At 42.7% G+C, this 25661-nt stretch overlaps 1 protein-coding gene across 3 annotated transcripts in view; it reads right to left on the bottom strand.

The window, feature by feature from the left end:
* Window positions 1-335: 335 nt before the first annotated feature.
* SLC20A2 (solute carrier family 20 member 2) overlaps window positions 336-25661 on the bottom strand; it is a 39238-nt gene continuing 13912 nt past the window's right edge. Inside the window, exons 5-11 of one of the 3 annotated variants that reach the window (XM_026847600.1) lie at window positions 24703-24799; window positions 22589-22705; window positions 21684-21887; window positions 19662-20250; window positions 8545-8730; window positions 7159-7243; window positions 336-2030 (exon numbers count right to left, since the gene is read on the bottom strand). In XM_026847600.1, coding sequence (XP_026703401.1) covers window positions 1866-2030; window positions 7159-7243; window positions 8545-8730; window positions 19662-20250; window positions 21684-21887; window positions 22589-22705; window positions 24703-24799 — 1443 coding nt within the window. In that variant the 3' untranslated portion in view covers window positions 336-1865. Of the gene's footprint in view, window positions 2031-7158; window positions 7244-7735; window positions 7821-8544; window positions 8731-19661; window positions 20251-21683; window positions 21888-22588; window positions 22706-24702; window positions 24800-25661 lie in introns of all 3 variants that reach the window. The other 2 variants (XM_026847598.1, XM_026847599.1) reach the window with 2 other exon arrangements.

The following is a 25661-nucleotide window of genomic DNA, read 5'->3' as shown; positions in this document are numbered from 1 at the left end:
GCCCCAGAAAGGAGGGTTAGGGGGGCAGTCAGTGCCAGCGAGTGCCCAGAGAACACATCCAAAGCAACTCTTGAGCTCCCAAACCTCGCTGAGGAGACACCCATGAGCCAAGCCCTGGGCAGAGCGAGAGCTGGACACTGGGGCTGCCGGGATGGCCAGGAAGAAAAAGGTTTTGTCAGCGCCGCACAGAGCGTGATTTCATCCCTGCTGACCCCAGCGGACAAAGAACAAAAGGCAGCAGATGCCAAGGAGTAAGTTTTAGCTGCCTGTGGAGCCTTCCCGTTACGGCTGGCGTGTCTGAGTAATGCTCGAAAAATCCAAGAGCCAAACAGTGATAGGGGCTGTTTATCTTTTTATTATAAATTTAGTATGAATGACCAATGGAAAAGTCACAATGGAGTACCAAGAACGTTTTATCAAAATTTTAGCAGCATTTAAACAGTAATAGATTCCCAACCTCCTCTGGGCACCTCTTGCCCTTTGCCTCCCACCCATGAAACAGTAAGCTTTACCCAAATGTGCTTTCCAAAGCCATGTAGGGGATGTAGCTAGCCATTTCCCCCTGAGCTGCCATGAAAAAATCTCCTCCCAAATGCTGGTTAGCACACAACCTCCATCCACCAGGGCCAGGTTCCCATCTCCTCCCCACAGTTGGCAGCATGGTGAGCTGCAGCATGGGATGGGACTTGCTGAGGGGGGACCTGGCATCTGCTCGCATCCTTGCTGTGCTCCTCACGCCAGCCCCTGCGTGGGTCAGCACTCCTGCAGGCGCCCATACCTTCAACCACAAAACCAGGGCTAAGCCCATTTCCTACCTGCTGCTGCCATTCTCTTCTGTATGTGGGGGTCAGAACAGGACCCCATGGTCCCTCTCCTGTACCTGAGAGTATGTGGTTGTGGCTGGATGGACAGAAAAAGGGGAGATTGACAGTCTGTTCTCCTGCTGGAATTGACAGCAGGGCAACTGGGAGCTGAGACCTGAAGGGGAAAGGTAGAAGGTGAGCAGTGAGACACTTCAAATTCAACCCACAAAATGATGTCAGCCTACTATCAGCTAATGTGGAGAACTGTGGTCTGCCTACTGAGTAACAAGAACTAACTTTTTTGTGTGCTTTTTTTTTTTTTTTTAACTTACATTAAGACATGAACAGTACTGTCCCAGCCTTGCTGGTGGGAGCTTGGTGAAAACAACGTTGAATTAGAGGTGGGAATACACAACACACGCCCACACGTGTAGACAACAACTTATTATCAGCAAGCTATTCCCCTGCTTCTTTGGTACTTCCTAAACTTTCTTATCCAAAATATATAAGGGAAATGCACCATTTAAAAGTTACTGCTTGTAAGTATGTACACAGCCATAACCATCACGCTATGATACACAAAGATCAATATGATATGAACAAAGTTATTTTATGAAAAGCACTTCTGCACATTTTATTTTGTTCCAGTATCTTAATAGCTTTAAAAAAATTCATGTGTTATGCAGTCCTGTACCTCGCTTCTTCTTATATCAAATGGACAAGAAACATTTCCTAATCCATACTCTTCTTTGAAAGATTAAAAAATTGCCACCAAAATGATACACTATGTACAAATTTTACTAAATATTAAATTCTAGGCAATTATTTTCACCCCACTGATAATATAACTTAGGTATTGTTACCTACTATATGCATATATATTTCTTTAATATATAAGAAATGGCACCACATCACCATGTCACCAATATGACACATTGTTATGTACAGTAGATAAGAAGTTAGATATGGAAGATGGATCCTCTCTGACTGGTTGTTTCACAGGAACGCTTCTCCCCTGGTAGTAGCTTGGCCATTTCCCCTTTTCCCAGCAGAGGAGGCTTTTCAGACATAAGGCAGGATCCCGTACATCAGCAGTGCCATCACCCCAGCGCTGAACAAGCCGGCCACCGGCACAGTCACAAACCACGCCAGGAAGATGTTGCGGAAAAGGCGCCAGTCGACGGCTTTCTTGGAGCGGATCCAGCCCACGGCCACCACAGAGCCAACCTTGGGAGTGTGGGGAAGAGAGAGGGAGACAAGATGTGAGGGGTAGGTCTGAGTGCCCGTAACATGCCCATGGCCACACACCAATGCCAGTCAGCTGATACCAAGCGATGCTCTGAGATAAAGGAGCCCCTGATGATGATGACGATGGCTCTGTTCTGGTGGGGTGATGGGAGAACAACAATTCCAGGGTGCTTTAACCTTTATTTTTCAATGATCTCTTGTTTTTCATGGGTCTTGGGGTCAGCCAAAAAAATAAATACGCTTGTGGGCTTTTCTCTGCTCTGCTAGCTTTCAGATCAACTGTCAGTGCATCTGAAGCAGCCCTCTACCCACCCAGTGCCTGACTCGGTCTGTAAGGGAGAAGGCAAGCATCCACCGAGTCTGGCCAGACTGTGGACTAAATCACGAAAAGTTGTTTTTAAGGGTCTGCTGGAGAGGGTGTCATGGGACAGGTCGGGATAGCTAGTATGGTTCCCATCCTACCTGCCTGTCCTCTTGCTGGTTTGGGATGTCCTGCCCGTTCACCCAGCAGCTGCCGAACCTCTGCAGCTTATTGCCTGGTATACAGAGCTGACTCCAAACAGCACCTATATATTTCAGTCCTGTGAGCTATAAACAGGGCAGCAAGAGCAATATAAGTGCTGACCCCACCCTATAACAGCAATGGTAACTTGGCAGGGGTCAGACAGCCAGCATGAGGTTAGACCCAGTACAGCTGCCCTACATCAAACTCATCAGTCCAAACCCTCCGAGGAAAACCAGCCCTTCTGGACCAGCCAACCTAGCAAAGCATCCAGAGCTGAAATTCTCTCTGCAGACAAAGACATCAGCTTGTTTGCTCTGTGGCATGCAAACGGCAAAGACATCAGGAGGTCTGGCTTCAGGTGGGGAATGGATAAATGACCAAAATATCCTTTGAAGGCACTGCTACCAGGGCAGCTGGGTAGGTCAGTGTTTTTGAAGACAAAACACACTGCAGCCTGAGCAAAGCTACAACCTTTTCTTCTTTCAAATGTGTTTTCAGTTAATAAGCTCGGATGTATTATTTTTTAAGAAAGAACTGGACTGAGAAAAACATTTGCGGTAAGAAATGATGCAAAAACTTCAGAAATGCTGTGTTTTCTTTCTGCCCTGAAAGTGGCCCTCCGGGCCATTAACAAAAACGTGTAAATCAGTGCAAGTCTATTCTAAGCACATCGTAAAGCAGCAAGAAATAAGGAAGGAATATCCTGTTTTGAAGGAAAGGAAACTCCAAGAGACAGCTGGGCTTGTGCTCCCTGAAATGCCATCCCTGCCTCCTCTTCCGTGCTTGTTTTCTGAACAGGAGTATCAATCCCTGCCTATAGGTTGGCAGATGGGCTGCTCCCCACACGTGCAGAGCCAGGAAAACAAAAGATGCTGGAAGGACAGAGAAGCAGGGAGAGATAGGACTGGGATATTGAATCAGCATCTTTTGTGAACACCTATTTAACTTCTAACTACTGCTTAACATTTCCTTTTGGAGAAAAGGGTTATTTGTGGAAGACCCTGTAACTCTAAGGAAATAAGACTCACAAAAGTGTCTGTGACAGAACAAGGAAAAACTAAACTTGATATTTGAGGACTGAAAAGGCCTTGGTCAAAAGCTTGATCCAATAAGGAAATCTCTTAGATAATATTTAAGCAATAACAAAATCTGTTGGGTAATATTTAATCTGCATACCCCTTGAGTGGACAATATGCTATTCTCTAGGAGGTGTAAGTGTATTTAAGAGGTGCCCAGCTAAGAGGAACCCCACACTTCCAACTACATCAAAGCGTTAACCCGATGAAACAGCATTTGGTTTTTCAGCAGCTCAGCTGTTAGGCTCTGCTTTACATTTTGCACATCCTTAGCATCCGTCTATCATGCTTGCAACAAGAAGCATTGCTTATTGAGCGAGTCTGCAGTCTACGTACGATAATCTCTGAGTCCTTCCTGAAATTTAAAAGGTATCAGCAATGATGGCATTGGTAATCTGTCTTAAACATTATTATAGTTTAGTTTATTAATAGTGATTTTGATGGACTAGAGGTTAGGAGAGTAGCTAAAACTTGGGTGTAGGAACACTACACCGTCTGCAGAATTTCAGATGATATCTACTTTGAGATTGGTTTGAAACCAGTGCAGTTTGCCTTCAGTATGCTCTGCTTAAAGCATTACAGAAATGCTTTTGGCTCTCTTGTTCCTGTGCAATGGCATATCATAATAACACACAGAACATTACAATTCCATCATAGCAACACAGAACATTTTTCAAAACCATAAAATCATAATAGCAAAATGGAGCTGACAGTGTGACCTCAGCAAAGTCGCTTTTGCACAGAAAAAGCATTTAATTCCTGCACTTAATTTTATCCGTATGTGAACACGTTCAATCTGTTACAGCTGAGAAATGCCTGTTTAATTTCTACATCTCATATCTTAGAATACCTAACAGGCACTATGTGGGTGATTCAATATAATCATTTGCCTACCTGGGCAGCAGAAAGGCAAGGTATGCATTCACACCACACCAGCTTTTCAGTGCTAAGTTCCAAGGGAGGTTGAAGGGGTGAAAGCAGAGCAACGTGGCTACCGTGTTCAGACTCACAAAGTTCCTTTGAGGCTCAAAAGGTTAGATCTTTCCCTCAGACCCTCTTGACTTGGAGGCTTTCATAGGGACTTTCCCCTTTGACTCATAGCAAGGACAAAGGTGCAGTTCAGGCTCTCAGCAGGCACCAAGCGTGGAAAAACTGCTGGGCTGTATATTTAGAACAGGCATATCAGGCAGTGGCTACCTCATGTAGACCAAAGCCTCTGATTTAGGTCTCCTGATCCGAGAGGGCTTGACGAATCTTTCTCAGAAGCTAATGCTTTTCTTCCTGCTACCCATCTCCAGTTTGTCACCAAGGTCTGCTCCAAGACCTGAAAACTGCTGCCCAGAGCTTACCTTCATATTTGGTCTCCATTCTTCATTATAGTATATTGTTTCACATCAAAAATGTCTCCCTCCACCTAAGGTGTTTCATGCTGTTCCTTCTTTCCCACCGTTTTTTCTAGCAGCTGCACATTCAGTTGACTGACACCCCTTCGGTAGGGCTCCCACTTTAGCAAATTCTATTTTGCTGTGGAGCAAATGTTGAGGAGAAGTGTAATTCTCACTCTCTGATGCTAGAGACTTAGGACTAGGCTCACCATTTTCTTTCTGATTTCTAGGGCAAAATAATTTTTCTGCTGATTTTTAAGAAGGCATTTCTGCCTCAACGGCTGACAGCATTTTCAGAGAGGCATTTTCCCATGGAGTAAATGATATATAATAGTTCTTTTACTCCTTCAGTGGGCCCTTGAAGAAAACAAGGAATACATCTGTTACAAGTGCTTGCTTTATCTTGTGTTAATCACTTAGGATCTTTCAACTCAGGATCTCATTTTGCTGAAACGCAGAGTCAGTTATAATAATGTGACATCCTGGAACAGTCTAATCCTATTGTGAAGTGGATCTTCCCATTAAGAATGATCCATCTAATGAGATACAGCAAACTAGAAGGAGCAGACACAGACTAACCATATTAACTGCTTTTATGGAAGTATTTTTTAAAAATAATTATTTTGCTCTGCAGTTAGAAAAGACCAAGCTTTTAACTGCCTTGAGTCAATGAATACCTCCTAATGCTGCCCTCTCATTAGCTTATGGCTTCCAAGACATTTTCTTTTAAAATTTGGTCTATTTGTCTGCACTAAAGTGTATTTTCTCTTTTACGATGGTTGGCTAGAAGTGCTTCAGGCACGCAACTGGGATAATCAAAGCTGTATTATTCTCCCTGGCAAATTCTTCGTCATGCTTTTGATATACCAGTCAGCTTAAAGGGAGGTGGTTTCAGGCTAGCATTTTTAGAAGTGGATCACATTATTATTTTTCCCCTCCCTGCTTGATTCAGAGGAACCAGAGTTTGACCAACGCCAGGAAATCTGAACAGCCTTTCAGAGCAGCTCAGCCTTGGCTGCTTCTCAAGAGACCTCTAAAGCAGAAGAAAGAAATGATTTTGCAATAGAGGAAGGCTTTCTGAAGGAATGGTTTTCACCAGAAAAAGGCTAATTGAACTAACTTGGGGCATTTTGCAGGATGTGTGGATTTCATTGACTCTTTCACTGGAAACCAGGTCAATGTCACAGGCAAGGATGCCCGGCTTCTTGCCAGCCTGCCTGCCATGCTGTGGACCAGTGAGCCCTGAAAACTTGCCTGCCCCAGCCCCAGCCAGAGCTGGAAGGTCTCAAAGGTCCCCAGGGTGTAGTAGCAAATCCTACAGGATCTGGCTCTTGTAGGGCTTGGTGGTATGTCCCAAAGCAGAGGGGCTTTGCCATTCTGGGGTCTCTGATTTTGGAGGGGCTTCCCCACACCCTGCCAGAGGGTGAGGGATACAGACAGCTCTGAATTTCAAGGAGCTTGGAAGTCCATGGGGAAGCAAAGGAAAGAAAGATGGGATATTTGACTCGGGAATTTTCTGGGGGACAAAATTTCAAATTTCCACTATGTACTTCTAGCAATGTAAATGTCCACATGCTCCCTGTTGCCTACAAGCAATATAAATGTCTTCTCACACAGCATGTCATGTGACAAAATAAAATTCTGCTCATTACCCAGCCTATATCTATACTTCAAACTGTTGTGTTTTTTTTTTTTTTTTTAAAGGCCAACAATGCTGTTCAAAGAACTAATTAAAAGGGCCTGATTCTGTATTATAATGCACAAAAGTGAGGACAAGTTGGTTTATGAGAAGAGAGACATTAAAGTATTAGCTTAATGATGTAGCAGTGTTTTTCATACAGGTGGCTCTAAAATACACGTAAACAGGATCACACAAACTACAAGTCTACATTACTTTAATATGTCTATATTAGTTCAATATGATCAGGTAAGGGTGAAAGATGTTCCAGACTTTTGTGCAATTACTTATAACGCTGACTTTGCTTCGTCATACTGGCTTTAAAAGTCATTATTTTGCGATCGCTGTCTGCACGGCTCATCGCATAGTGAAGGCAATCTGCAACAACTGGTATCTCTTGTATTTTGTTATGGTTTGTCCTAGTGATGTGATTTACTGATGTGATCACTGCAAACTCCAATACCTTGCAATGGGTGGAGCTTATTGGAATACCCACATTTGAGGCTACAAGTACCGTTAGCGCACACATTACTTCAATGCAAAATCCACTGTGAAGAAATAAAAAAAAAAAAAAAAGATGTAGTAAAAGAGTTATATGCAGGAAATCCCATGCCATGCATTTATCAAGAAAGTGAAGTATAAATGATGAATGGTGCGCAGCCTCTGAACAAGGGAGAAATGCTACCCAGCCAGGTTCAAATGGCACCATCGGAGGAAACCAGGTTCTTCCATGTAATCATTTGCTTTGAAATTGGACTCACGTTTTTGTAAGTGCTGTTTTTCTTTAACCACAGCTATGGAGTTCACACTGTGCCTGACTGCAGTGACTTCACTGCGACAACTCCAATGTGTTTTTTGGAAGCCTGATTATTTTCCGGTGTCGCTGGCATGACTGAGACGCGCTGACACACCTCCACCTCACTGTCCTCCGTGAGCAGCTGCTTTCCCCTCACTGTGCCATTATCCGCTGGCTCGAGCGGCACAATTTTAAGATGAACAGTCCAGACTGCCTTGACTGCAGTCGCTGGGCAAAGGCATACCTTGCAGTGTGTAGTACTGACAGGAAGTCCAACATTGGAAGCTACCACAACTGTGAACGCCGAAGCCAACTCAATAGTGAATCCACTGCAGGAAGCATAAGAAAACACTTCACAATCACTCTTTGCATCAGCTTGGACTGATACCATGCAGCGTGCCAAAGTCTTACCCGTTTCTTCTTTCGACTGTTTATCTCCAACTGATTTTTGTCATAGGAATAAGTTAAGAAAACAAGGAAGGGCTGAATAATGGGAACGGCACAGGCTAGTCATCTGTAGTAACCCGGCTGCGCGGCTCACTGCATCAGGGACTTTCACTACTCTACGCTGTGGTGAATCACGCCTAATTAGTAATTCAGTTAAGCACCAGCAGAGGTCGAGTACGCATTAAGGATGAAAATTACTGTAATGAATACATATGGTTTTAATAGTTTGAAGCGCAATGGGAAAGCCACTGTAATCCTGTCATTTTCAAATGCACCTTCTGCCACATTAATTAGGTCATCGGCAGAAGACTCTGTTCACGTAGACCTCTATGCCTCAAATGCATTCAGTATTAGTTTAGAGGATTATCTTTTTTCCTTTCTCTCTTTCTTTCTCTTCCTCATTCTTTCTATCTTTCTTTCTTTCTCTCCTTTTCCTCTTTTTCTTTCATTTTTTTGAAAGATGGCGAAGTCGAAGCCAGGTTATCATTAAAATCAAAGCACGGCAAATCCAGCAAACAGCATTACAAACAAAATACCGGAGCAGCAATTTCTCGGATAGGTTCACACACAAAGTTCACACAACTGTAATGACAACTGTGCACCTACCTTGACGGTGTAATTGGAGTGAGGTCTTTACCCATGGTCTGGATAACTCTTCTACCCCAGACCCAGAGACCCACACAGATCCCAACACCTCCATAAAACAGCAGCCAGACGGGAGTTGATGCTTCTTGCATTACACCACCTTGTTCATAGATAAGCCAGAGCGCAACGAGGGGACCAATTGCATTGCTGGAGAAACAGAAAAATATTGCCCAAGTTATAAAAAGGCAGAAAATTGCTTTGAAAGAAGTCACTTATCTTCTGTGTGATTTTTCTTAATTGTGCATGCAGTACTGCTCTGGCTTGACCCTTACAGGGAACACCCTTTCTCGCTTGGAAAGGCTGAAGCAGGGAACTCTTATCATGTTGCTTTTTCTGTTGTCACTTCATCACTGATAACTACAGTGAATGCTGAAAGGAATTTCTCTTTTACAAATTGTTTCCTGAAATGTCAGTTAGTAATACCTCATTATGTCTGTTCTGGGACAAAACCCAGTATTTTCAGTACTGTGCTGAAATCATCTCAAAATTTACCAATTCAGGAGCTCTGCATCTTTAAAATTCAGGTATTAAATTAGCTCTTTTTGTCAAAGGGAAAATTAATGAACAGAATTACCATTGCAGTCAAGAAGATACAAATGTAAACTGGTCTAACAAACTGTAACATTTGGAGATATGATCAGAAAGCAGCCGGGAAGGTGACTTAGTCCTCTTTCAAATGTGTTGTAGAGCTAGTTGGACCGGATCAGAGAGGACTCCTTGGTGACGCAGAGCTGGCGTAAGCCCTTTTTGCTACCCTGCTGCTGCTACCTAGAAAAATACTGAAAGTCAGCAACACTGAAGTCCCCAATCCTATTGCAGGTCACCTGATATTGGTGGCTGGAGTCTCCAGTGCATGGAGTGAGACTTCTGACTCTGTTCTTTAAAAGCATCAAGTTTCTACACCTGAGAGTTAGAAGAAAAGCTTGAAAGCTGGTATCCAGTTACTTTAGAGGGTTTAAATAACTAAAAAGCAGATAAGAACTTCGACATCCCTTTTTTCTTGTAGCTGTTTTGCTAAACTGAGTAGCTGCTTGCCCTGCCGAGCAGCATTTATCCACAACTAAAAAATAAAAGAGGAGAGGCAGAACTGCACTTATGTCTAAATAATCATGAGAAGAGCAGAGCAAACCTGTCCAATATAATTCAAAAAGTTTGAAAACCAACAGGAAGCTCTCCTCTTTGTAAACTGATAAGGAGAGCGGGTCACGGTGAGCGCCACAGGCAGGACCGGCAGCTATGCTCACCCTGCAGCCAGGACCGGATAAATTTAGTTTCTGGTCTCACTCCAAAGCACACAGATGGAGTAAGGGCCAGTTTTAATGTCAAATGTTGTGCAAACCAAGCTACTGTAACCAACAGTTAATAATTTACTTGAATGCCATCTTTACCAGATACAAGGTGCTAGGGGCTGAGTGCTAATTGCCAAGAGACAAGGGTCCTCAGCATTGCAAAGATCAGCACATCTAAGCAACATGAGACCCTCCTCCTTTCTTCTGGTCCTTGAGAAATCAAGCTCTGAACCCTGAGAAGCAGTCCTGAAGCAAAGCAACTAGGAAGGAATTTTCCCCCATAAACACACACAACAACATTCAAGCTGCGAGGCAAACAAAATACTTTAAAATGCTCTTTGATGTAAGAAGGAATTAATAATTCTTATGGATTTTGAGGAAGATGCTGGAAATAAATTAATGAGCTAACATGGATAATAAAATCCAGTGGATTTGAAGACACTGGGTAGTATGATGAAGAACTAAATACACTTTAAATAAAGAGTGATTTCCACTAACAAAAATACTTCAAAATTCTGATCTGATACTCTGCCTGAGTATGCATTTAATTTGTTGAGTTTTTGCACTGAGTGAAAGAATGGTATGTGTAAATTCCTTAGTGCCTAAATGGAAGAATTATTTTACCTTCAAGGAAGAGGAGATTCTTGATCAAAGCATTTCTAATACTTATAAGTCAACCTGCAACTTCTTTGTCAGTGTTTTCAGGTGTGGATTAAGTTAGTTGCACATTTAAATGCTGTATTGCACATAGAGAAAGAAAGGTGATCCACCGTACCTTCAACTGATGCAGAAGGATGGATAAAAGCAACTAAAACATTGATCAGATGAATAAAGGGAAAACTGATCATCCCTTCATATACCCCTGTATGACATGGAGTAAACCTCCCTGTTGAAAATAACAGGTATATTTGAAGCAAGCCTAGGCACTGATCCCTGACTGTTCTGAAGAGATTATGGATGGATATTTGTCAGTCTTAATGTAAATGGGAAGACAGAAAAGGCTTCAAAAACTACAGCAGCAAACTGTGCTCTTTTGTACCAAAATCCAGTTTTAATTATTTGCAAATGCTACACCTCTGTGAATCAACTAAGTTTAATCCTCGAAGAAAAGGTTATTTTCTTATTTGTGGCAATGGAAGGCAAGACAAAACTCTGCTGACTTATGCTCAGCCTCAGAGGAGACCCCTGATATATCTTCCCTGTAGGAAAAGAAAGAAGAAGAGCACTGTATCCATATAAGCTTGGAAAAGCAAAACGGCAACTAACTGCATTTTCATTTGTGAGTATCTGCACCACTGGTTATCTACACCAGAGAGACATTTCTCCTCTCCCTGTAAATCACATTCAGTGTGACTTAAAATGTTCAGCTCCTAGGGGCACCATCTCCCAGCCTGAATACCTGCAAGTGGCTACCAACAGCCAGCAAACTGTCAGTGGTGCACAGCCAGTGGCTCTGATCTACCACCCTCATGGCTCTTCAGGGGGCTCCATCAGCTTCTGGATTTGTTCAGTAGGACCAGTCCCAGGGGCTTGTGGCATCAACACTTCCTGTGCCAATGGAGAACAGCTCTAGAAGAAGCTAACACAAAGCTCTACAAGAAGTCCCACCACAAAACTGCTAAAAGCTCACAGTGAATGTGGCTGACTCACAAACCGCAAGAACAAGAGCCCTGGTACTGCATACATCACCTTCGAGACACTACCATGAGCATGTGCAATCAACCATCCTTGAGACTAGGAAGAGTTCACTGGTAGAAGACAACCAGTCCCAACAGGAGAGTAAGAGAGAAACAATGCATCAAAAAAAAGGTGTTGTTAGATAAGAGACTCTGCTTTGAGACCTTCTGCAGTTAACAGATGTCTTCCTACAGCTGAGTGACTAAACAGATGAACCACGAGGACGCTGGCTAGACTGGGATGTGGCTTTCACAGTATTTCCCACCAGTTCTATCTTATTTGACTCAAGACATGACTAGCAGGAAAGCAGACCTCAAATCTCCCATGCATTTGGCTAAGACTCATTTCACAAGTCTATTTTCAAGAAGCGATTTTCTCTTACTCTCCCACGCAGCTCTTTTACTTGGCTTAACTAACCCTCCTTTGTGCTGAAGCTCCAAGTCTTATTCGTGGTAGTTTAGAGGGAGGAGAAAAAGAGCCCAAGATGGTCACCCAGGGGCTCTGAACCCCTATCCACATCTATCTATATGTAAAAATGCCATTAGGTTCCTATGTAACTGAAGTGATTTTGAGTATGTTACCATATTATTTAGCTATTGCATTTAAAAGCCAAGATAAGCTATTCCTGTTGTGGTATTACTTTAGTTTTGCACACCTAATAGACATTTTTCCACTGAGCACAGGAGAATGGCCATTACGGGTTAATTTTAAGATGACTTTATAAAACATTATGGCGTAAGAAGCCTAACCTCTGAGTCTACCTGTCATGAAGTGTATTCTCCACATCCAGTATTTTTTACCATCTCTGCCGGGCTCCGCAAGCCCCGGTTACTCGCAGGGCAAGGACTTTGTAGCAGGGGCGGTGCGTAGGGGCTGTTTCCCTTCCCCCAAGGCGCAATACAGGATTAAATGCCATCTACAGTAATGCTTGTACTTGCAGACGCGTGTCACAGTGGTTCAGCGAAGTGCTGCTGAGTGTTTCTGAAGTGTTGTCTGACTCTCATGATGATTTCCCTAGCTCTCTCGACTAACATGAATTGGCACGACTTCTCTTTTTCTGCTCATTTGTGCCAGTTGAGAATCTGTCCTGCACCATTTATAAAGCTGTTGTGAAAGATAGCATTTGACAGTGAATCTGAACTATAAATAGAGTTGGCTTCTCCTCTCCCCTGTGAGACAGATAGTGTTACCGACACATCCCCTCCCCTACATTCCACAGGCTTAGAAATTACAGTATCCCATGCACACACACACACGAGCAGAGATTTTTAGGCACCTTTGGGTCACAAGTCCAGGCCCTTTTCTGGAGGAACAAGGACTACAACCTTTTTTTTTTTTTTTTTTGTAAAAATCAAAGGTTTTTTTCAATAATGGAAGGATGCCATCAGCTGAATGCTCTATCGCCAAATCCCATCAAACTTGTCTAAATATTTTATAAACCAGCAACATTGCTATTACCTCGCTCCTTCTTATTTGAGGGGAGTAGTGAGTTGCTCAAAAAAGAAAATCTAATTGTATTTGAATGCTACACTGTGAATAAGCTTTCTGTTATAATCCACAATCAACAGACTACTTGATGACCATGCTTTGATTTTCTGCTACCTAAGAAAGCAGACTGTGCTTTAGCCACTTTTTCTAGTTGAGTGAAAAGAAGCTTGACACATACATTATCACTGATTAAAACTGAATGATGACCAAAATAGCCATCTGAGAAATCTATATTAGGCTTCCAATGTTACAAATATAATTACAAAATCCCCAGTCATTTGACTATTTCCCAAACCAAAATTTCACAAATGAACTTTCCACTGGGAAAATAAGTGGGATCATATTTCTGCATGTGCTGCAGTTACGCCTGGAGACATCACCCAGTTGAGTAAGGATGCAAGGAAGATATGTACCAACAGGAAAAAAGTATGTCCTAAGCTCCTGAGATCTCATATTATCGAGATTTTCATCCCAGTTCCACTAATTGGACAGTTCTGAAATAGTGTGTATACCATAAGGCAGTGAGTGTGTCACAGCTGTGCCCTGTGAAGTGCAAGCTCTGGGTGCATTAATGAGTCAGGAAGGCTACATGTTTCTTCCTGCAGCTTCATCACTGAATCCCATAAATGCTGGCCCTGAAACCCCAACTCCCTGGACCCTGGAGGGTTGGGTTCATCCTCGCTTTTGCCCACCAGCATCTGCCTGTCCCCAGCAAATTCTGACACTGGTCCTGCTCACGGGAGGATGGGGAGGGATTCCCACATGCACCGAAGCCTCATGTTTCTTGCTGCTCTTCTCTGGCTTGCCTGTGTGGCACAACAAAGATACCGCGTACCTGCACAATGAAGGACGCAAGTGAAGATGCATATCTACTTGGGACACAGGCTGCATTTGCAGGATAGACTGCTATTGAAAAGGGAAAAGATTAGATTTCAGGCTGCTCTCAGTAATTGTAATGGACAGATTAGCTTCCTAAATATTCTAAGTGACTTTGACTGCAGCTCTCAAGGAGGAAATAAGAAATACTAATTTTGTAATCCAGCCTTATTATAGCTCCTTTAGACTTCTTATTTAGCCAGGATCCCACTAAGCTCTCTGTGTGCAGTGAGATACTGGCAATGTTCTGGCCCTTCCATCCTTTAATCCCATTGCATTTACTTTAGGAAGAGGGGAAAAGGTGAGTCCCATTGCTCTTTGTGTGCTCTGACCTAAAGCTCCAGTGAAGTCTGTAGAGAAGTGAAAGAAGAAGTTTCCTCTCCCCATATTTTGGGCAAGCAGGTGTTTCCTAGTTTGACTTGCATTGCTTTGCTTAACAATGAATCCCCTATCTAGTAGCAGTTCAGTTTCCCTAAAACCACTGTGTAGCAATATATAAAAAAACCTAAACATTTTTACTATAGCTCTGAAATAGTTTTAAATCCTGTCTTCAGTAATGTAGCCTATATAATCTGAATAAGCCAGACATTCTTTGTCAAGCTTGTGCCATAAATCTATATGTCATTACCTGCAGACTCTAACACAAATGACCCCTTTTTCCTACAGTATCTAAATATGAATATGCTAGGGTAGTCCTAAAGTCCTCCACATGAAATTTAATTAGAGCAGCCACATTCAAACAATTTAGGCAGCAGGAACTCAGCAAAAACAACTGTGAATTCAGTCTGCAAGCAGATTTCTCCTCCCTATAGCACGTAGCAGCTAAACCTCAGTCCTGCCTGCACCTTGGCACACACAGACACAGCGGGCAGCACGGTCTGTGATCATTGTGTTCAGCTGGAGCATCACGGCTCCTGCCACCATCGCAATAATAAAGTACCCTCCTCCATGGCTGGAATCCATGAGCCCAGGGGAGATGCCTGCTCACACAAGCCAGGGCACGTGGCTCTTGTCAACCCCGAGGTTTCTCTTGTGACAGCAGGAATGATGGTCTGAGGTGGAGAGAGGGGGTAGGAAGGACAAAAAAGTCTACCCATTTATAGGAGAAGGAATCTGTATGAGACAAGACTAAACACATGCACAGACAGGTGTGTAGGTGCACAAGGTTCAGGTTTTTTTCACAGCAAATTTTAATCAGCAAACCTCACATCAACCTACAGCATCTTTCTGTGGGTCATCCCACTTCGATTGCAAGAATTCAAGGAAAAACAAGCTCCAGAGGTTGCTTGAGTCTACAAACTCATCCTCCCGTTTGCTTGGACGGGCTGTGGGGTTGACACACCATTTGTTCATAGCTTTCTCATTCCCAACCCAGCCACAGCCACTGGTGTGCTGAGCACACAGACAGCTATGGGGTTAGCAGGTCTCTAGCCATTTACAAAACAACCTGCCCAACTGCCCTTGTTTTTGGGAGCCAGTTCATTCAGACACGCTTCCAGACTTTGAAACGCAGCCTAAACCCTACAGCTTCAGCAACTCTCCTGCTACCTGCATTTATTATGGGTAGGCAGTGCTGAGTTCCGGATCATCACAATTCCTGCTGAACCAACCTATATTTACAGAAAATAAGCTCAGTCCAACTCAACCATAGGTGCATATAATCCCCACCAGCCAGCAAAGCCCAGCCTCACGGCCTCTCTGGAAATCTGGCTCTAAACAAGCATTTAGGAAGCTGGCAGTTCTCCTTGTGTCACGCTCCTGGCCCAGGTCTTTTTTTCCATTCTGCCCTTTTTATTCTCCTGTTGCCCTTGCAATGACCTGACATGCTCCCTTTGTGCTCGGGTGCTGAGCCAGTGAGACCTGCTCATTTGGCGCCGCTAATTAAGTTCAACAACAACATTTTTTTCAGCAGTTCTGTCCCAACACATTTAGTCGGGATTTTAAATTCTTTAGATTTCATTCAGCCCATGTGCACGATGGTGTCACAAGGCTCTCGGCCCAGCTCAGTTAGTCCCAGCCCTGGAAGGGCTCCAGCATCCTTGACACAGTGCATATAAGCTCTGCGGCAGGGGGGCATGAGGGGATGGCCTGAACAAAACAGTCACCCAAATAAGGAGTTACCATGACTCCCTGTTTCTTTTAATGCACAACTGCCCCAGCCAGGACCCCTGCTGATGTCAGCCTAAACATGATCTCTGACTGCTACAAACATCAGCTCCTACAGCAAAGATGGCTGGTATTGTTATGATGCTAAAAAGCATCATCTTGGAAGAAACTGGGGTCTAGCTACCCTTATTATGAGTTAGTTCTGCAGTCAAAGTCAAACTACGGACCCCTTCCGGTCTAGGGGAAAAGCTTGGACAATGAAACAAGGGAGATGTCCACATGATTTTTATGATTTAAAATGCTATCTGAACTATATGGGGCACCTCTGCTACATAATGTGTTTGTGAGTTGCATCATGGTTCAGCCTGTACTATACGTCTCATGCTTAAATATGCTCCAAAACAGGCTAATCATTTAACTACCTGCAGTTTTAAATTTTTATATTAGCTTTTCATTTTTCTCTCTTTGCTTGTGTCCCTTCAAGAAATACCAGCAAACAGCCTGATGGAAAATAAACAGAAAACACGGGACAAGAGTGAGTTCCAGGATGGGGAAGAAAAATGTAGGAGATGAGTTCAAAGCAAAAGATGTGGACAATGGAGGTGCTGCCCTAAATGTAAGTGAGAATCTTAAAACCAAATGCAGAGGAAAACGGGATTTAGACAGGATTCAAGGTTGAGAAAAAAAATAGAGAAGTAGCTTGACAGCAGCACCTAAAATGAGCAGAAGGAAAGTGAACGAAGGAGGGAGATGAAAAGACAGCAGCCTTCAGTGGAAGATGGATTGCCAACGCTTGCTTTCTTATGGAAATACAGACAGAAAGCCGTGCTACTAGCTAGGTTCTACTGCATTATTTTTAAAACAACGCGCTGCCTTTTGAGCTCTGCAGATCTTTATGCAACGTGCAGAGGAGCCAAGAGCCCAGTAAGAAGTCTTCTGCTCTGCTAGACAAAGACTGGCAAAATGTGTCTGCTACATAACCCACAGGATAGATAACTGCACTCCTAAAATGTTTTATCTACTCAACCTTTTTTGGGTGAGGGGTCTTCAATTTTTATTGCTTAGCTAGAACTCGGTACAATTGCAAGGATGGGTTCCTATCCAATACTACACCCATGACCATCTTGCAATTCTATCAGCTTTGACAAAACAAAACTAACTTGTTCTTTAGTTTTGCAACTACATGAATTCAGCTTAGGAAGAGATTTTGGAATAAACAGCATTTAATAAAAATGCATGCTTGCTGGCAAATATGGTAGGATCACTGACAGAAATAGAGATCTGCAATACACTGAAAAACATGAATTTTCAGGAAAGGATATTGCCAAGGCAACAAGCCAATCCAAATGCAGAAATCTGGGAGAATTAGGCTGTAGAATGCAACAAAACACACCACACAGAGTCTAAACCTTTCATCCTGTCCAGCTCCTATCAACACCAAATTTGATTTCTGAACTGACTGCATCCTTACAGATCACTTCTAATGAATTCTACTACCCTTGCCTCCTACAGAAAAGGCAAGTGATGCTTGCATAAACATATGAGTCCTTGAAGAGTACGTACAGGCATCACCTACTGGGAATAAAGGAGCAGGGGCACCTACTGGGGTAGGCTGTGAATTTTCTGCAATGGTATTTCCCAAGGTATATTAGAAGAAATATCAGCGGTGTTTGTCCTTATTCCTGTGCTCCCCTCAGCACTTGCTGCTGGCCATTTGCTGAGCATGGGCACCAGCCTCCATGGGTCTTTGCTCTTGCCCAGTGTGCTCAGAGCAGAAGTCTGACCAACAGAGACCATCTGAGAGGAAACAGGGCTGCACCACTTGCCGCCGATCCAGAGGATGAGGGGACCCTGCACTCCTTCCTACGGCCAGATCCCTGCAGATATGAAGGAAGTAATACCAAGAGCAAGGACAGGAAGGCTCTTCAGAAAGTCCTGTTCCAAATTCCCAGAACACTGGATGGACAGGGAAGGAAGAGACATGTTTGTAAGTGTTTTGGAGATGAGCTGCGAGTTAAATTGGGTGGCTGACAGGAGCAAGGAGCAATAATCGTTCTCCTTGCTGAGTGGGACAGTGTTTGCCCAGATGCCTAAGGAGGACTATGAAAGTTATGAACACTGCAAAGCCCTGCTGCAAATGCTGAAACCGACACCAGCCCGGCAGGGCACGGCTAATACAGAGAGGGTTCAGCGGGAAGGGGACTTGGCATGGCCTCAGCTCCAACCCAAATAAGGACTGCTGCTTCGACAAGCAGCTTCTGAGTGGATTTCTCATGGGACCTTATCACGATAAAGGAAAGAATACCTACTAAATACCAAGTGGATCGCTCCAGGCCTAGGGAACCAGTCCAGCCAAATCCTGAATTAAAAATATGCTATGTTCCCAGGGACAGAGCAAAACCACCCAAACTGCCCTTCAGCCATGTGCCACCACGATGGCGAGGTGCAGTAGGGCCTGGCAGATGAAACAATATTATAAGCAGATGAGCAATGTGAGTGCAGACAAGGAAAATATAAAATACTCCAACCTGAGCTTACACCCTACGTCATTCTGTCAAAAGTCTTGTACTTTGTGGAATAAAAGAGAGCCAAGCCTTCAAAGGGAAAGAGGCTGGCAAATGAGTGAGTGAAAAGACACTATTTTGCAAAGGTCTGACCAGACGACAGAGGGCAAAGAAGTGCAGATAAACATTTCTGAGATCAACTTCAAGATTTTGTCAGCTGCCTGAGTCAGTATGAACATGAGAGAAAGACTCCCGGGAGATGATCCTTTTCATTTGTTCCTTGGAAATCATGCTAATACCATGGGATTTAAGCCAAATGACTGAAGGATGAACTCACTGGCTTCTTCCAAACTCAAGGAGCAACTCAATGGTGATAGCAGCTCTGGATAAAACTCCTATCAGGAAGTACTGTGTACCAGAACTAGGCTGGGAGATGGGAGGCCTCAAATGAGCACTAAGAGATGAGCCATAGCCCATGTCCCCTCTCTGCAGGGGCACAGGAATGTGCCCATGGCTCCTCAGGGGTCTTTATTTTGGTAAGAGAACTGTGGCAGTTGGAGAAATTGTATGTGCAGTTCATGAACTTCAGTAGGACTTTGATGTTAAGGCTTGTTAGATTTTTCTGGGCTATTTAGTTATGCACTGCCTCACATGGTCCTAGAACCCTAGAAAACTCCAAGCAAAAGATTCAGCAAAGGGAAGTCTGTAAGGGCTGCAACAATAAAAAATTAAGACATTCTTCACACACCTCTTTTCGCAATGCGACAAGAGATGAAATTTGTCTAATGACAAAAACAGTCTAAACTTCTCATTTGCTGATGGTCTTCAATCTTGCAGTTAAAATAGACTGTGAACCCTGCAGGGCAGGGACTGTCCTGTTGGCTTTTATAGGGGTTGGCATGCCAGGGGGAGTCTCAATGCCTCAAAGCTTGCCAAAATTAAACCTGAATTAATTTAGCAGCAAATAAAAAAAGATGTTACCACTGACAAAAAAATAAACCATACACTGAGCAGCACACTCCTGGAAAGCACCAGGGATGTCAGTGTCACAAGCTCTGCAAAACACATCTGCCTGCAGAAACTAATATGCTTTCCAACCAGTAAAGCCGGCAAACCTTGTGAGATCTCATCCTCTTACCTGACATCATTACCTCCATGGGCAAAGGATCCAAAGCAGGCTGTTAAGATCTGGAGGAAGTGGAAAAGCAGGTGGACCTGAGATGTGTCTTTCTCTTCCTTATCCTCTTCCACGGGATCAACTGGAGGCCGGTTAGGATCTGCAAGTTCAGAGGCCAACTTCATCTCCACCCCACCTTCCTCCGCCTCAATCTCTGCCTCGGCCACTGCGTTGCAATAGCTGGAGTAGCTGTCATAGCGAACTCGCTTCTTGGAGTAGGAAACAGTGTCTCCCACTAACTTCTCACTGTCCTCCGGAGTTGACGTATCTGCTGCCTTAAAGGAGGAATGCACGGGCATGCCACAAATAGCAGCTGTGTAACAAGTATAACTGTTGTTGCGTCGTAACAGTTTGTAGTTGTTTTCTTGAGCAGGCCTATCATCGGTGGCCCTGTCCAGGTGTATTTTGTGGAGCAAGTCTTTATATAAACCTGAGTCCTTGTGGACAGTGTGATAAACGTGGCCATCGCTCCTCATCTGGCCATCGAAGCTGAAGGTGCCATTGGAAACAGGTGATTTCACCGAGGTGTGCGTCATTGAAAATGCCCTTCCTAAAAAGGCAGAAGTTTAGAGTTCTTATTTCTACAAAATGTAATACAGAAGCCCCCTCCCTCCCACTTTGCAAGACAATAAAACAGTAGCGATCCAAGAGCACTGGACAAAGATCAATTTGCAATATAGGCAGTGATTAAGCCAAGATTCAATTCACTGCAAAATAAACTTGCTCATCTTCTGTGCAAAAAGAACTTTGTGCCAGCATTGGGTTTCTCCCAGACACACTGCATGACCTGCAGCATAGCACTTGGGAACAGCTATTCAAAGGCGATACTTGAAGGTTAAAGCCTCAGGTTCTTTGAAAAAATAATTTTACAGAAATTACTGTAAATATATTCTTGTAAATAAGCTCTATTTTTTCTGAGGTTTTGTCTATGGTGAACAGGCATAATAAAGATTTCAGGAAAGGTGATTTACTGTAATTTCATAAGGAATATGAGGTCACCCTTTAAATGAACCTATAGTTTAAGACACATTTACATAACTTTTTAAAATAATTTTAAAAAAAGCAACAAAAAGCAAAAAAGCTCTGCAGAAATACTTCCTCAGCTATTCCTACATTTTGCATATCTTATTTCTATGAACACGACATTAATCCCACTGTATACATTTAACATTAGCATACCTGTAGGACACATGTCACAGCTAAGGCAACATTTCTGAAGAAACTATCTTTTTTCATTTCCTAACTTCCTGGATTTCCGCTGTGCAACATTCAAAATTGGTTTTAGCTATTTTTAAACTGGAAGTACACATTCAAAGGGCTTCACGTCATGACTTACTTGATATTGTAAGAATCAGTTGAATATATTAGGCATTTATTAACCAAATTACAGGGCTGTGTAGGTGTTAGCAAAGTGATATCAAAGTCAGCAGACTGCTAAGTAGAGGGGGCTGTGATTCCACCACATGGGAGAATAAAAAGAGCTTTATGCACACAAACTTACTTCTTATAAATATACATTCAGAAAACAATGCATGAGATTTTTCTAGTGGACACACTCCAAATGGTCATACGTTTGTCAACTAAAGCCCAAATCTTTTCACCTCCTGTAGTAGTAGTATGCTAATCATCTTTATGCTGAATTTAACCTTCATACATCAGCAATTTGTGTTCCCTGTATTTTTCCACTGCTTAAAAGGATGGAAACACCACTAAGGATACAAAGTAAAGCAAAAAGGAAAGTAATTTTTGTTTTCAGCTGTTTCTAAAACTGAAATACAGCTAAACAAAATATAATTGCTTTTAAGTCCTCTCTAGAAAATGTCACTTATAAATGAGCATCTTTCCCAACAAGTGCTGAAGAGGGATTAGAGATGGAAATCCCAAACACTAATTTACCATTTACAACAGAGACCTACTTGCAGTTAAGAAACCCTAATGAAACAGGGAGAAGATAAACCCTCTGTGTTGTCTTAAGTTTCTTACCATATGGTACACGTGGATGGCTTCCATTTGCAATAGTGTCTGATGCTCCAGCAGCTTCTGTTACTGAGCCGGTAAGGGGAATCGTGCTCTCATCAGATGCTTTGGCACCAGGAAGCTCTTTGAAGACTGGTGTTTCTTCATCTTGAATTTTATCAAGACTTTCATCTGATATCCTTGACAGTGCAGCATCTTTCTTTAACCGGCCTAAGGAAACAACAGTACTGTAATTTTAAACCCAACCTATCTGTCTTGCTGCTTATGTTTCCACTGTTTGCATCAATGGCATAGATCAATGTGGATACAATAACCTGGCTCTGTTTCATACACATTCTTTATTTACTTCTAACACTTCTCTCTGCTAAATTAACCTAAGGAAATTCTAGAGTATCTCTATTTTTTCCAGCAAAATTTGCCAAAGTGGGTAACAATTAAAACACCAAGCTGCTCATTTATTAATGAAATCTAAAACTTTTCTCTGCATTTTAAACACTATGTTTGTTGTGAGTAGCAAAGCAAACAAACAAAACACTATAAAGCTAAAAGCTGTGATCAGCCCAACTTACTGTAAAGTTAAAGAAGTCACTTAAAGATGATCATTCTGCCAGACTTTTCCTCTTTAATGTTTCCTTAATAAAATATAAAATGGATTACATTCCAAGATTTATTTTCCTGTTTCTGCTAGGCTCTAGAAGAAGCGAGCACTCCAATGGATTGCCTAACAAGGTTTTGAATTTCTACCACTGCAGATTTTTAAAAGCAGGTTACACAAACACATGAGGAATAGTTTAAGCACATCCTGCCTGTGGGTGGGGACTGGACTAGGTGACCTCTCAAGGGCATTTCCAGCTCTGAAATAAATTTTCAATGATTTTACATCACTCATATTTCATCAAGCAACTACTTACTTTCTATTTTTCTCTTCATCCAGGGGCACACAAAAATCCAGACTAAGATGGCAAATACTAAGGATACGCCGACTGATATTAGAGCAATGGCCCACATTGGCAGTACCAGTCCCAATACTGTGACGATAAAGAAATAAAACACAAGCAAACTGTAAATTAACATGACTTATCTCAGTCAGTGGAAGAACAGTCTGTTGCAGAAAAGCCCGTGTTCACAATGTATTCAAAGGCAACATGAATGAGGCAACTGTATATTTTTAACGTATATATCAGGTAGTGCAGTTTAAAGGTCTAGCTGACATGGAAACATTTGCAGGTTTAGTCTTCCAATTCTGTTACCCCACTTGACCTTATTTCCAAAGAAATCAGGGGTAAAACGCCCACATCAGGGCTGCTAAATCAAGTTTGCAGTGATTTTATACGTTAATTCATGTTAAACCATGTTGTCCATTAGGGTAAGTATTTACCTGATCTTTGCTCTGGTCAATAAAGCCTGATGCTTAGCTTAATCTGGGCCATTATTTGCTTATGATACTAGCTTAATGTAACACTTGAGAGCTGAGGTTTCAGTCCTGCAATGTGCAATCATGTCAATAACTCATGTTCTTGTCAGTATTCCCCCAACAGAGCTCCTTGAGCTTGTTCAGTTAAATGATCAGACCCTTAATGAAGAAAGACCTTGGACTCTGATCTTTCAAACACATATATGCACACCTATCTTGAAAACTACATGATTAATTCACTCTTGTGAGTAAATGCTGCCAGGACAGATGCCTTGGAAAGTAAATATGTATTTCCTGAGTATCAGAAATGGAGTCCCACCTTTTTATTCATGCACTTTAGAGACTGCTAAGCTGAAAGAGAAGGGACATTAAGATTCTTATTTCATTTATTTTGCTTAATGAGTCACTGCAGAGGGCCTGACCTACTTCTGCAGTACAACTAATGAGGAAATGTTGGTTATACAGCTGATTTACTGTGAAACATCTTGAATACATGGCCAATTTGACTTAAGAAAAAGGAATAGTTGAGTTATGTTACCCTCAAATTGGGAGCTTCTCAAGCTTTTTATTAATTTCAGTAATGCTATGCTATGCAGTAGAGTCTAGCAACTGTATTTATCTAATACATCTAGTGCATCAGGTTTTAGAGAAAACAAATTTCTGTTCAAAAAAGATCATTTTCTAAGCCCACTTTCTTAATTCAGGGGCATGTTCAGGAGTCTCTCTTCAATTGCCTGTTTGTTCATGGCTCTGGGGCAATAATTTAATCTAAAGATAACATTTAATGACCAGAGCCTTCAATAATCAAGATCGTTGAACATCTTTTTTCTGAACTCTTGCTGCAAGTGCGTGTTTAAATGTACACTGCTTAAGTAAAGTTAAATATAAACATATAAATGCAAATATATAAACATAAAATGTGTGAATATAAGTATACAAACATAAACATAACATATAAGTTCAAATATAAATAAACACAAACATATACATTCACATAAAATATACAAAATTATAAATAAAGTCCTGAAAATGACATGTGTCATTTCCTTCTGCTGAGTTGCAATGCAGAGCACACAAGAAAAAAGATGCATTCAATGCATAAACAGTCTTGGGCCTTCTTATCATTGAAAGGAAATAAAGAAATAAATTTAATTAATAGGCTTCGTGCCAGATCTGACAGAACAGCAACTCTGCTGATTTCAGTGGAGCTATAGCACTAGACTGACTGCAAGCTGCCTACCCGCTCTTACCACCTGCTCTGAATCTTCCGTCCTTGATGCACTTATCTAGAATACCTTTGAGAGCTCAACACATGTTCAGATTTATGAAGATAAAGCTGGCAGCAAAATATTTCCCCTTCCTCCAAAGGGAGATTTTTTTTGTAGCTGTGCTCTTCCCCACTAACTGGAGTCATCAGGAGGGAGTCACAAAAACACATGCAGAAATAGAAACATGTGGGGAGGTGTATGATGTACTCTTGCCCTTGTTAACTTCTAACATAGGAGATAATCGTGTGGTGTCAACAGCTACCTGACAGCACACTGGTAGAGCATCATTACTCACTCAGGGGAGCCTCCCTCCTGTGCCTCCCGTTGCGGATGGCTCACTCACCTGGTGCCCCCGTGTACATGATGGAAAACACGTTAATAGCTATGGTAGCAGCATAAAACACTGGAAGTGCGCGGAGACCGTTGGGCACAGGGTCTTCCTGCACAGAAATCGGAAAAAAGAAAAAAGAAACATTAGCTCGGCTTTTCACCAGATTAATGTCAGCATGAACCACCACGAAGAAACTGTGTTCCCAAGTCAGTGCCAGGCAGGTGGAGCTTTTGGGTGCATAGTGAGGAAAGGATGGTGACCTGTCTGGTTACACTGGAATCCACAACACCGGTCCTGCCAAGCACCAACATTCTGGGGAAGCTTCACACCGTTAATGGGAACCAGGGAGACAGGCTGTATTTTCAGGTCAGCTGCAGACCTGCTGGGTGACCTGGGGGCAGGTTTCTTTCTGCAAGTGTTTTCTTACTATCTTGTCTCCAAGAGACTGAAGGGTGAGTCTCCATGACTGAAGGGTGCTGAGCAGGACAGGGCTTTGATATTTTTGAGGTGGGGCTACAAGCATCAGTGCAACACATCCATCACAAAACCTTATTTCTAACCTCTCAGTTTTGACTGAGACACCCTGGCACTTTCCACCAGCTAACAGAAATGTCTGAAATATTAAGTGTCTGTCCATATTAAACAGGTAACAATATATAAAAGTGAGCATGCAATGTTTAGCATGCTGCTGTGCCTGCTGCCTGCTGCAGTCTTGTGCCTTTGGTGCTCACAAGGAAAGGCTCAGCTGATGGCACAGCAGAAACCCGTCATGCAAGCCACAGAAAAAGCCCTTGTGAGGAGATGGCTTTGGCCTTTTGAGGGGCTTTGCATGTTTGCAAAGAGCCTGGCGAAGCTAAGGGCTGGCTGTCGCAGTTTTGTTTCTTGCTGCCATGAGCTATAGAAGGGAGCCAAGGGCAGGCTGTAGCCACCCTGCGCTATGGCCTGGTCCCGAAGCATGATGCAGCACAGGC

This window comes from Athene cunicularia (assembly GCF_003259725.1).
Source record: "Athene cunicularia isolate RWA chromosome 4 unlocalized genomic scaffold, athCun1 chr4_part2, whole genome shotgun sequence".
Classification (NCBI taxonomy): domain Eukaryota; kingdom Metazoa; phylum Chordata; class Aves; order Strigiformes; family Strigidae; genus Athene; species Athene cunicularia.
Note: the sequence above shows the minus strand (reverse complement) of the source record. Positions and strands in the feature narration are given on the sequence as shown.